Raw genomic sequence first — 13,661 nt, 5'->3', positions numbered from 1 at the left:
AAACGGGGGCAGAATTGGCAGGTCGAGACTGTTTTGCAAAGAAAGAGCTTATCGTTCCAAGCCACCATAATTGATAGAAAAATTGGTGGAATTCAATGACGTAGCACCTGCTTGGTGGCAATTTGGCCAGACATACCCGGTGATCGACAAATTGACCTATGGTATCATTTAGCCATTTCATTTGCAACCCTAAATGTAGTGTCGGTATTATATATCAGAGGAGCAAAAATGAAGGAATGTCGAGTCTGATGATTTATACAACTTAATTGCGTTGAAGGATCAATGTTCGGCATCCGCAATAGACGTTCGATGTCCCAGCAAGAACCCTTCCAATGTAGAGGTCATATGTGCATGGCATGCCCAGGGGCCAGAGCCCATCAGTTGAGATTACTGGATCCTGACACGCGAGCTAGGCTAGAACCTCTCTGGGGCTGTGTGAACGAGGAAGAAGAGAAAATGACTGAACAAACTCCACTCAGTTCTGCTACTAAGACTGTACAAATGGTTTCCGAGAAGAAAGGAAGCAAGAACTTGAAGCCTATGAGCTCGGGAAAAATGCCAAAAAAAAAATTAAATTTTATTATATTTATACCAATTTAGTCAACCTTTCAGTTATACCACTTGAGTCCTAAACATTTTCACATTTTGTCAATGTAGTTCATCCGACCAATTTTCGCGGCAAATTAAGGCGACATGGATACCGGCCGTCTTACGTAATACGACCGGCACCGACATACATAAATCTTACAATTTTCTAACTTTTTTGTTTCTTTTTTTCATTGTGACCAATGACCTTTGCCAATCCCTCGCCAAGCGCTAGTGAGGATCGTAGCCCTTGGTCGGGCCATCGCCGGCCATGGGCAAGGGTCGCCAAGTCCTCGCTCAGCCATGAGGTTTGAGCCCTTGATAGAAGCCACAAGGGCAGCCCTCACCCAGGTTGTGAGGTCAAGTTGTGAGAGTCAAGCCCTGGCTAAATCCAATGAGGGCAACCCTCACCCAAACGAGGGCGGCCCCCACCATATCCAGCAAGGGCTCGACCCCTGTGGCCTGGGAGAGGGTTCAACCCTTGTAACTGGGGGAGGGTTGCGACCTTTGCAGCTATAATTAAAAAAAGAAAAAGAAAAAGAAAAGAAGAATATTAAAAGCTATAAATTTATTTACGTCAAGATCAATCGTGCCACATAGGACGATTGACATTCATGTCAACTTTTTTGTGAAAACTAGCTAGATTGACTACATTGACAAAACGTCAAAAGGTTTAAGACTTAAGTGGTACAATTGAAAAGTTTAAAACTAAATTTGACACAAGTACAATAAGTTCTGAATTTCTTTTTTTTTTTTTTTGTGGTATTTTTCCCCTTCAAGCTCATTCACAGTTGAGAAGTCAACGCGGGATGTAACTCGGAAGCTAGAATTTCCTCGTATGTATCCATGAACAGCCCTTAACTTCTCCTGATTACTTGGTCGAACTTTGTTCAAACTTCATCAAATTTAATTCATTCGGTAACAGTAACACGTGATCAAGCGGTTGCCAACCATTTATATGCTTATTAAAAAAAAATATTTGGTATATATATATATAATATATATATATATATATATATATATATATATATATATATATGCGGCTCAAGAGTCAAGACATGGAGTGTTAAGAAACCAAACAGAAGAGGAGTGAGGGAGCCCCGTGAAAACGACGTCGTGCAGTGAATATTCAACTTTCAATTATTACAAAGTGATTATTACGTTGGAAAAATCCAAGACAAGGAACACTAAGTAGAACTGTAGAACAAACAAACACTGTCCAGCGGAACACGGCTCTCTATTTTTTATGTTTTATTTTCTCTCTCTCTCTTTTCTTTTCTTTGAGCGGCACCGGCACGAAGACTTCTTTTTCTCTTAAGTATAGATGAGTCTCTACGTGATCTATGAAGGTGGTGTCCCCGTCGACCGAGTCTTTGAATCCAAAGCTCCAACATGGATTTTTATTTTGGCGTTGAGAATTTGATTGTACGACATTGCTAGCAAAACCCATTTCCTCCAATTTACCACCTCACAAGATAAAATCCAAGAAAGAAGGGGAAGCAAACAAAAAAGGTGAAAAGGAGGAGCTAGCAGCCCGATCGATTCGAACATTGTTTTTTTCTTTGGCCCACATGTTGAAATTGCTTTTCATCAGATCAACCTGTTAAATTCAAAAGATAAGCACTCGGTGATAAAATAATCGAATGTGATTTCGACGCGCCAATTGCTTCAATAGCCAAAGAAAACACAAACTGCCGTTTAATGAACATGTTCTTTTTTTAAGTACCTAAACTAAAACCCTCTGCAACCTTCCCTCGAATTTTTAAAAATACTTGGACAACGAATTATCTGAATATCTAACCCTCCAAACCCTGGCTTTTCTCTATAACTTTCCCCATGATGGCCACAGTAGCTGCCGATGCCACTATCCCTTGCCATGACAGTGCACACAGAGGAAAGAATGGATCGCTGTTTTTAATGAGGGGCGTTAGCATTTTGGAACAAACGCCTGCTTTTTGGTGGTCAGGATATGATCAAAATTTTTCAATCCTATATTTGGTGCCTACCCAAAGCATGATAAGTTGGGATGTAACATATAAGAGGGATATATCTCGAATAAAATTATCCAATGGAGGAGGTGAGATAAAGGTAGACCGGATTTCTCCTATTCATAATATAAAATTATTTTTCTCGAATAATAAAATTCTTAAATTAATAAAGTTAAAATTATATATTCTAATATAGATAATACAAAATAACAACACTTTCTTTTTTATTTATTTCTATTAGTATTTGTATTTATATTTATTTACTATTTTAGGTAATTTAGGCATATTAGTGTAGTTTAAAATGATAGGAGGGGAAAAGAGAATTAAAGAAAACTAAAAAAATTAAAAAATAAAAAAGAGAAGGAAAAATAACAAAAAAAAATAAGTAAATAAAAATAAAGTAGGCAAGAGTGTAGCGAGAGATTCTTACCATCTCCATTTGTGAAATTTCTATGTTCATTTACACTGTTATGCCGTTCATACTAAGCAATGGACAAAATATGATGTGAAAATAGTCAATTTTATTACTGGGATTCAACAAATAATAGATATAATATAGCAAAATCCATAAATTTTATATCATATCTTATCCAGTCATGTCCTAGTTAGAAATCCAGACGACCAAATGCATATTCCATAATGGCCGAATAATTTGAAGGCAAGATGATGTTGTGTTCGAAGTGACTGGTCGCTATTGGGTAATGGCTTGAGTTCTTGCTTTAATGGGGTTGATGCGTGGCTAGCTTATCTAGAAGCTCTCCATAAAAATATAATCGGGTCATTTTTTATTCATTCTTGTTATCATGTTCAATATTGATGGGTTATTTTTATTCCCCGTCCTTTCCTCCATGAATATTTCTCAAGAGGGTGTTCAAAATGACAAACCACCGTTCCAGTCTTGCCCGCGGTCAAAGTGTCAATTTTGACTAGCTTAGGGGACCCAAATGGCAATTGAATAAACCCCAACTTGACATAATCCCCTTAAAAGAACGGAGAATCATTTGCTTGCTCAACCAGGACTCAGCCTTAATTCCTGTCTCATTGATGGGTACAAGCACATCCTGAGCCACGACCCCGTTGGTCCTCTTGAACGCTGTTTCTTTCCATTTCAGCTTTTCCGTTATATTTGCTCCCTCGAACGCGAAAAGACAACTTCTCTGTCCTAAGCAACTCTCCAAAGATTCCCACACCTCTCCTTCTTCTAACTCTTCTTCTCTTCCCCAGCACGATCCCCTGCCTAAAAACCAAACCTAATCCGCTGAAAAGGGGAGTGCCTTGCTCCTCTCTCCGACAGTTACCGGTCCTTCCTCATGCTTCTCGTTGATAAAACCGACCCGCAATCTCGCTAGACACCGCGACGCCATCCAAATCGATGTGGCCGATGATCCCGAAGACCGCTCTGTCCACCCTCCTCCTCTTGGCCGGCGTGGTCTTGCCTATTATCACGGCGGAGGGGCGTAGAGCCGTCCAGCCGTCCTGCAGCCAGACCTGCGGCACTGGCATGCCCGCGAAGCAGAACTTAACGTACCCTTTTGGGTTCTCCCCGGGCTGCCCGATCCAGCTCAACTGCACGGAGGACGGGAACGCCCTCGTGGGGGATTTCCTAGTGCAGTCCGCTGGCCCAGACGCCGTCACCATCACCATCGAGGCCAAGTGCGACCGCCCGTTCGGGTCCATCGAGCAGCTCTACGGCAGCAACTACGCGCCGATGGGGAACAACGCGATCCTGCTCAACAATTGCACGAAGGCCTCCCCCTGCGATGTGCCCAATACGAAGGTCATCCAGGCTCATTTCCAGTCCCTCTGCCAGCCAAGCAACAAGACCAACACCAGCATGAGCTGTTTCTCCGAGGAGGCGAACAGCTACACCGCCACGTTTCTCAACCGCAGTAGGCTCCTCTCCCTCGGCTGCCAGTACTTTCTGTCAGCGATATCGGCGGAACAGCAGAACAACGTGTCGGTGTCGCTGGGCATCCAGATGCTACAGCTGGTGTGGTGGCTGAACGGCGACGGTTGCGAGTGCTCCGAGGACGCGGACTGCTTTAAGCTCTTGGGGCTGCCGAACGGCGGCGGAAATGGGTTCCGGTGCAAGTGCAAGGAGGGGTTCCTTGGCGACGGGTTCTTGGCCGGCACCGGCTGCCAGAGAGGTTAGTTGGAGGGTTTTATTATCTGACTGTTTTGACCAATTATCTTCTGCGATTAAATTGAAAATTCGTGCTAAAAATGCTTAAATGAGATTAAAAAAAATTAATATGCTAATTGTCACAGCGGCTGGTATTAGGTTAAGAATACGACCCGTTTGCTATGCTAATCAGGTGAGTCTACAATGTTTACTTCCCCTATGAAATTGCGGCTGCACCTTATCGTAGCCCGGTAATTTCTTTCGTGCGAACGACAATATAAGAATTAAATTCTCACGAAAGCCTCTCTCCAACCATAAATTATCGATATAACTCTAATTTTTTCTTTCACTAAAGTCAACCGATAATTGCGAACCACACCCAGCTTTAGCATCATAACCTATCCTGATGGCTCTAGGTATCAATGTTACTGCTCTAGCATAAATGGAGTTTGGTGAGACCAACCTCTATAAATGTTCGCATTCAATTCAGTATGTATACGAAATTTCATGCAATAACTCCTCCATATCACCGTTTGGGAATAAAGCACGCCGCACGAATTCGGCTGCGGATTCAATCGAGTCGAGGGGACGGGATGCCGTTTCTAGTCCTATTCAAGTGGATGCCATCATAGCTCGTGGCCGGACGAGACCGCATTTTCTGTCGAGGACGAGATCATCTCCTTCTTGACGCAGCAGCATGGAATTTCGTTGGCGTGGTGGGTTGGTTTGGTTAAACGAGCACGTTCGCCCACTAAAACGCAGAAAAAGTAAACGCACAGCGACCCCATTAGCGCTCGGACAATAATACACGGGGGACCCTTGAAAGACAATTAGCATTGTCTTAATCCAAGTTTCGTCCTAAAGTCGGGTCAAAATTGGGATATAATATGTGGGTCGGCGTCCCATTTTTCTTCTTGATTCGTTAAAGAACGACCCGCCATTATTGTCCTCTCCTTTGTCTGGCACGCGTGGGGGAGGAGAGAAGGGAGAGCCCGTCGCGCTCACGGATGGGCTGTTTCACCTAACGGATGTCGCCACGGAAATCTGCGTGGATTCTTTTGAACGATGCCGAATTTGCTCCAAAGGGATCCATCCGAAGCCCAGAATCTGTTGACTTTGGAGGGCACTTGTGATCGACAACTTTGAACTTAACCCTCCACAAGTGGGATCTCCTAACGTATATCGCCACGGAAATCCGCGTGGATTCTAGTAGCTGATGATAGTTGACTGTTCCTTTTAGTTCTATGTTTTCGGCGTCGAGCTAGCTCTTCTTAACTTTTGTGCTTATACCGGAACTTAGGCTTTATGGGGAATCGATTTCGATCGTGCCGATCGTGGCTGCTCCGAAGAGCTTATCGAGTCAAAAATGTCAGTGCTGTTTTTGTGTGCGTGATTGCGAAAATCCTCATCCTGCTGAGTGCTGACCTCGTTTTCTTATTTTTGTCTTGCAAGCAGACGCATTCATGTGCAATCCTGCAAAGTATCTCTCTGGCCAATGTGGAGGAACCACCAGAATAATTGTTCTAGTTGGAGGTAATTTCTTCCTTCCTGTCAAATTTGATTAAATGATCATAACTTCACGTGAGTAATAGGAATGTTCATGGCGATACCTGTTCAAATGCTGTCTCATGTCATCTATTTTCTTTGTTTTCAGGTGTTGTGGTTGGGGCTTCCCTCATGATCAGTTTGGGCTTGATCTGCTGTTTCTTTCGACGGCGGAACAAGTGGAAAGCTCAACTCACTGTGCAGCGCCGTCTGTCCGAGGCCTCGGGCCGGAGCAGCATCACCTTCTATCCCTACAAAGAGATCGAGAGAGCCACGAATTACTTCGCAGAGAGGCAGAGGTTGGGGACCGGGGCATTCGGGACAGTCTACGCGGGGAAATTGAACGGCAACGAGGAGTGGGTCGCCATCAAGAGGATCAAACAGAGGGACAGCGTCGAGCAAGTCATGAATGAGATCAAGCTCCTGTCGTCCGTGAGCCACCCCAACCTGGTCAAGCTCCTCGGTTGCTCGATCGAGAAAGGTGAGCAGATCCTCATCTACGAGTTCATGCCCAACGGCACATTGTGCCAGCATTTGCACAGGGAGAGGGGTCAAGGACTTGCCTGGCCGATCAGACTCAAAATCGCCATAGAAACTGCTCAAGCAATTGCCCATCTCCACTCCATTAAGCCCCCAATATACCATCGAGACGTCAAGTCAAGCAACATTCTTTTGGACTACAATTTCATGTCCAAGGTCGCGGATTTTGGCCTTTCGAGACTCGGCATGCTCGAGGACTCCCACATCTCGACCGCCCCGCAGGGCACCCCGGGCTATCTCGATCCCCAGTACCATCAGGATTTCCATCTTTCCGACAAGTCGGACGTCTACAGCTTAGGCGTAGTACTCATGGAGATCATCACGTCGTTGAAGGTCGTGGACTTCTCGCGGCCTCAGAACGAAGTGAACTTGGCCAATTTGGCCACGGATAGGATTGGGAGGGCGCGGTTGGATGAGATCATCGACCCCATCCTCAACGTGCACAAGGACGAGTGGACGTACTTGTCCGTGCAGAAGGTGGCCGAGGTGGCATTCCGGTGCCTCGCGTCTCACCGGGACATGAGGCCTACCATGAAGGAAGTCGCGGACGAATTGGACCGGATCAGGCTCAGTAGATGGGCTGCTTCCGAAGCGAAAAGCGGCACGACTTTGTCTGAGACGTCTTCATGCTCCTCTTCTCCGGGCAGTATCAGCGAGAAGTTGCTAATTTGTCCCGAAAAGAGAGCCGAACCGGAGATTAGAAAGGAGATCAATGTCGGCGATCAAAGCGGAGGTAGCACCATGAGCTCAACCGGGAGCGCAGCGGATAATTCGGCAGCATCAATGAAAGATTCATGTATAAGTGAAGAGAACTCTCCCTCATCAAACAGTTTACTCCCTAAGGCGATTCAGTGACTTAAGTGCCTCTTCCATCGATCCGAAGCTTTTACATCCCCTGTCAAAACACCACTAGTGTAATTCAATAAATCAAGCTTTCTCTCTTACTTGCTGGATTATAGACCCATTAGAATATTTCTTTTGGAGTAGTCCCCAAAAATAAAGTAATTCCTCCCTTTCCATTCATACAATTAATGTTGTAAATTCTTGATTAATTGAGAGGAGGATTTGAAAAAAGTAACTAGGAGGAGAGATGAGAAGGGCAGATCACAAGTTCCATGAGAAAAAGATTAGTTTGAACTCCCGTGCGAATTGGATCCCTTGGCGAAGTACTTTCCATCGAAAGTCGTTCATCGATTTTTTTATTAAAGAAGATAGATTCTGTGATAACTCTTAATAGGAAATGTCACAGATAGATAAGAAACAATGAAAACTTTACTTCAAACAAAATTTTACATATACAAACCATGTCAGAATTTAATCAACAACAAAGTTTGGAAATATAGCCACTTCAACGGAACCTAATGTAAACCCCTAATCTTTTATGTTTAGGTCTATGAGGCTTCACCTTGGTTGAAGGTGGTTCAGGTGCCTCCCTATTAATATTTTGGGAAATGTTTTCCTAACAGTATTGTCAGTGACCGCACAATCTCAACAGTAGCCTCAAACACCATCACCGCGTGTTTTGTATAAAACACTTATTGACCGAGAAATCTTGTAGTCAGAAATAACCGATAGTACTGTCAAACCGTCGGGCTACCAGATTCCTAATTTTTTTTCCAAATCTCTCACCTCGAATTGGCATCATCATGTTATGATATACAGCTAACAACTTCACCTTCTTGTAACACGCATTCATATAACTATGTGCATCCCTCTGCCTATGATTTAAAGTAGAAGCGGAATGCCAACACGAAAAAGTTTTCTAAAGTTCAGAGGCTTTTGTTTAATTGCGGAAAACGATGCCATTTTGATCTTCGGCGCCTAGGTCAATGTGGCCCATCCGCCGATCTAGCCGAGCTAACTCGAGTATCCACATAAGTATTTTTCGGGCTAAGTTAGTCGAAATGACTAAATTGAAAAATTATCAAAAGCTTTAATTAGGATTAAATTGATAAAACTGAAAAATTTTAAGACTAAATTCGCCACCGTATAATAGGTTTAATATTTAACCTCTGAAAAAAAAGATGACAAGTTATTTAGTGTTGTAGAGTAAACATGATGCCCCCAATCAATGCAGGAGTTTCTCCGTGAATCAACGATTATACGATGACCCACATCAATAGGAAGTATTCTACGTTTGACATCTCTAAAATAGAGTCAAAAATGTCACCCGCTGAGGTCAAAGCAAAAGGATCATCGGGTCTTCGGGTTTGTGGCATACCACTGATGGTACAAATAAGGCGTTTCAAGCAATTTTAAGCAGCAAACATGATACCGATCTCCCTTTCAAAGTGCTCAGCAGCCCGTTGATTGGTACTTCTTCTATCGTCATCGGGTCTTGAACTTGATCGAGGCTTCTATCTTCATCCAAAAAACTAATTAGCCTTGCTGATTGGTACTTCTTCCATCGTCTATGAGTTAAATCAAGCCAATGGAGCATTTTTGTTGTGAAACCGATGAGAGAAATGATAGAAATAAAAATAATTTGTCTGTAAGTATGATAAGAAAAATGATAAATTGAAAAGAGAAAGTGACGAGGATATTTCGGTCATTTAATGAAAAAAAAATGAGTGTCTTAGCCAAATGAAAGTAGAAATAAAGATAAATGTTTTGGGCAACTCTTTGTGTGTTTTTTTTTTCTTTTTACATTTTGATTCAACTATGTGCACCGTGTAACGTGTGTCAATCTTGACATCTCAATCTTAATGTAAATAAAAAGAAAAGGTAAATAGAGCATTGTACGTGCGACGTTTTCAATTGCCCGACTCAACGCTCCCTTTCCCTCTAGGGTTTCCAACAGCCGTCATCGCACTTCTTTCTCTCTCCCTCCCCCTCTCCCTCTTCCTCTCCCTTTCTCTCTAACTCTCTTTGAACTCATCTTCAAGATTTCTACTTGTTCTTGTTGATTCGAGTGTTGGCCATTTAGGGATCTTCGTGGGGAGTTCATGACTTCCATTTCTTTTTCTAAATTGTCTTTTCTTTTCTCTCCCACTCTGTTTTGGAAGTTTTTCTATGTGAATATATTTCTGTAGCTAATTTTGGATGAACGTAGAGACTAGTTCGACCATTCGTCAAGTCAACAACCACCAAGGAAGATTTAGGTTTAGGTTTTGATTCAGGAGGTGTTACGATCCCGAATTAGATCTAGATATAAATATGGGAGTTCCTTATAGGTATTTGGTCTGTGTTCTTTCAACATATTAATGTTGGTGTTACGGCTCAACGATGGTGATGAGAACGTTAAAGCAATACACGTACCACGAGTCGTTGCAAATAGCATGGGAGAAATTGGTGTGTATTAATCACTGAATCTAGTGATTGGCCACAAAACGTTTAAGCCGACGGATCGATTCTTAAGGGATGAGATTATGCTTTGTCATTTACTTTCCGGCATTTGCTTTCTTCTGCAGTTATTTGGAATTTGCTAGACTTGGAAACTTTCTATGTACCTTTTGAGTATTATTCTGCTTGACGGATGGAATATTTCTTTCGACCAAAGAAATAGAGCATTGTATCATTCAATGTTGCCTAAGAATTGACCAAAAATACAAATTGATGGCTCATATTGTGATTACAAAATTCCTGAGAAAATACATTTCAAGCGCATTCTTAATGATGTCGGTAATCACTATGCTCACGGATACGGTTATTTGCTAATTAGACTCTACATTTACGTACATAACAAGCTAACCACCTAAGTATGGCCACTAGCATTGATGTGGATTGACAAAAGCCTCTTCATTTGGTGAGTTATTTTACAAATAGGGGGTATCCTCAAATGTTATTTCCCAAACTAGGGCAATTCCGATCCTTATTACCAAACTAAGGCTATGTTTGATCGTCCAAATTTATAGTCATGGTAGGACTAGGATAGGATATGAAATCCAAGGATTTTGTCACATCCGATCTACTCTTTGGTGAACTGTGAATTTAAATTCGAATAAGCAGAGGCAAGGCACGGCTGAGATCGACTCTTCTCGTTGAAACATCATGATATTTTAGAAATTATTCGGGTGATGAGCTCGATGAGTGAGTTATTGTTGAGCGGAGATTTGCGTCATTTGAATTCAAGCACAACATCGACGCCGCAGACCCAGTAGAAATGAGACTCTTGATTTGAAGTCAAATCATTTGAAAATGACTCACCGGCTTTACTAGTTGTCTTATCAAGCGAGTAAATAACTGTTAAACAATCTAATTATTTGACAACTTTCCACAAGTTGAAGATGCCCTCATATAGGTCGTCCAAGATAACTATATTGTAAGTCAATGATTAAACTCGAGTTTTTCATAACATGTCGAGACATCTTTCGAATATTAAAAAAGTTTCAAGCGGTTAAAGAACGAGGGACATGATCTCATACTAAGCTAAACAATCAATTAAAGAACAAGGTCATCAAGATACTCGACTTTGCAGCGGAAGACTCCACTAGCACAACCGGAGAGGAGGCCCCTCGCTAGAGAGGAAGCTCGATGCGGCGGAGAGGCGGCCCAACGCGGAGGAGAGGAGGCGATTGTGAAAAAAACCTAGTTCTCCTCGAGCAGACTTTTGTGATGTGCAAACAAACCATAAAATAAAAATAAAATAAAATAAGTGGTGTAAAACATTCAAATTAAATTCATCTTCGATCATCAATCATTCTTATACTCGCACGGAAAGAGCTAAGAAGCTGCTAGTAACTTTTCATGCATCACGTCATTCCCATTATTTTAACGAAATAATTGGGTGTGTATTTGAAATAAGAGCCCTGCTTTACTAACTATTAAGCTACTATTGCACATATAAAAAGGATCTAATTGAATCGGATGATTTTTAAAATCCAAGGATCTAATAAGTCTGATGCTACTACCACAGCAATCTTTTTATAGACCATAGCGGTAGCGTCCTCCATCTTTTAAATGCGGGAGTGGATGCATATGAAAGCATCACTGTTCTCGAAAACGAGTGTGGAAATAGCAAAAGAGCCCCATCTGTTTTCAACTTTTCAATCTTCTGGCTACTTTTCTAAATAAAACAGTGGTACAAACGATCTCTTAACTTTGACCCAATAAAAAGAGGAATTCTAAATGTTTTCATGCAGTTCAAGACTAAATTGAACATGTACCAAAAGTTCAAGGATCACATTGAATAAATTAAAAGTTTATGGACGACATTGTGCAATGAACTAAAGGTCGGAGATCACGTTAAAAAATTTAAAATATAGAGACCATTTATGTTATTTTTTTTATTTCCAAATCGAGAATTCTTACTCCCGACTAGTTCCCTTTCTTACCGCGATTGTCCCGCTCGATTTCGGCTCCTTACCCAAATTAACAAAAGCAATGGGCAAACAGGACTGTTCCGTTCTTTGTTTTCCCGTGCTCATCCGAAGCACCAGTAAAATAGTCTTTGCTTTTCCAAAGCGTAGAGAGGGAAAGAGACATGCAAGCTTTCGATCGTGCAGCTTCTCCAATATGTCCGGTCAAGGTCGTGTTCTGGGGCCTAATCATGCCGTGGCTAAAAGTCCTGCGGGCCAATGTCTCGAAGATAGATGTAATCATGTACAAACAATGTCAAACCTAGAGTTACAGTAAAGTGAGGATCGCAGTTGGAGTGAGCCCATTTGTCTCCAAGGCCAACAATGACATTTTCTTCCCTTCCCACATTGGGCCCACATTTGTGAAAAATGTGGGAAAAAAAAAATGTCCCATAATTCAAGAAAGACTTCCATAAATAACACTTACGGAGAGATAAATGTAATTTTGCCTCTGCAAATGATGTTTTGGGGGAAGATTACGCCACTAGAATTCTTTTCATCGGGAATCTCTGACGTAGTGGCGTGCCACTTAAGATGGCAAGCAAAAACCTAGAATACATTACAATTTCGAGGAATGGTTTTGGATTAAATTGATGAAATTAAAAAAATTCAAAACTAAATTGATATTCGTCTAATATGTTGAAGGTGAATTGAGTAACTATGTTGTTCATGCTTTAATGATAAAATAGGTACGTTTACTCACTCCTGAAAATACGACACTAGAATGGCAAAGATATTCTCTAATAACTCAAATATTAATTTCGTTTTGTGTAGGTCAAAGACTATCACATCACTCAATTCCTGCATCCCCATTTGAAAGTAAGCCATCCTTTAATACTTCAAGTCTATGTTCATATTAGGAACGGAGTTTCGTTTGGCAGCTCGTGGCATTTTTTTTTTTTTTTTTTGGTCAAAGAAAGAAGAAGAAGAAGAAGAAGCCCAAAATCATGAGAATCATCGATACAATGCCTCGTCCTTCGCTTTTCGTGCGAGAAGAGATCAAGTTTTGCTATTTCTTCAATAATTGATAGTTCAATCTTGAACTTGATCGAGGCTTCTATCTCCATCCAAAGTAACTAGTTAGCTTGGTTGATTGGTACTACCTTCTATCATTGTGGTAAATCAAAATAATGGAGCATTTGCATTATGAAACTGATGAGAGAGATGATAAAAATAAAAGCAATTTGATTCGTAAGTCTGACAAAAAACAAAAACAATAAATTAAAAAGAGAAAGAGGAGGAGGATATTTCGGTCATTTAACGAAAAAAATGAGTGTCTTAGTCAAATGAAGATAGAAATAAAGATAAATGTTTTTGGGCGACTCCTTTGTCTTTGTCTTTTTTTTTTCTTCTTTTTTTTTTTTGGCCTTTTTAACGTTTTTATTCAACTTTGTGGGCCATGTAACGTGCGTCAATTTTAGTATCTCAATCTTAATATAAACAAAAAGAAATGGTAAATAGGGCATTGTATCATTGTGCGTGGGACGTTCCCTTTAATTAGCGTGTCCACTCGCCGCACGCACTTACCCTCTCTCTCCTCCCCTCCCCTCTTCCTCTCCCTTTCTCTCTACCTCTCTTTGAACT

General features: G+C 41.5%; 1 protein-coding gene across 1 annotated transcript; it reads left to right on the top strand.

Moving 5' to 3' along the window:
• Positions 1 to 3,591: 3,591 nt before the first annotated feature.
• On the top strand, positions 3,592 to 7,741 carry LOC115751648 (wall-associated receptor kinase-like 14). The gene is made up of 3 exons (XM_030689598.2): positions 3,592 to 4,720; positions 6,151 to 6,228; positions 6,350 to 7,741. Exons 1-3 carry the CDS (start codon positions 3,946 to 3,948, stop codon positions 7,633 to 7,635), a joined length of 2,139 nt encoding a protein of 712 aa, XP_030545458.1. The 5' UTR covers positions 3,592 to 3,945; the 3' UTR covers positions 7,636 to 7,741.
• Positions 7,742 to 13,661: the final 5,920 nt, after the last annotated feature.

This window comes from Rhodamnia argentea, chromosome 2 (genome assembly GCF_020921035.1).
Source record: "Rhodamnia argentea isolate NSW1041297 chromosome 2, ASM2092103v1, whole genome shotgun sequence".
NCBI lineage: Eukaryota > Viridiplantae > Streptophyta > Magnoliopsida > Myrtales > Myrtaceae > Rhodamnia > Rhodamnia argentea.
This window is presented reverse-complemented; position numbering and strand designations above follow the sequence as displayed.

Excerpts from the sequence above, each read along its gene's own strand:
- LOC115751648 (XM_030689598.2), top strand. The coding sequence starts at position 3,946 with ATGTGGCCGATGATCCCGAAGACCGCTCTGTCCACCCTCCTCCTCTTG. Across the intron at positions 4,721-6,150 it reads CGGCACCGGCTGCCAGAGAG|ACGCATTCATGTGCAATCCT; the intron begins GTTAGTTGGAGG and ends TCTTGCAAGCAG. Across the intron at positions 6,229-6,349 it reads AATAATTGTTCTAGTTGGAG|GTGTTGTGGTTGGGGCTTCC; the intron begins GTAATTTCTTCC and ends CTTTGTTTTCAG.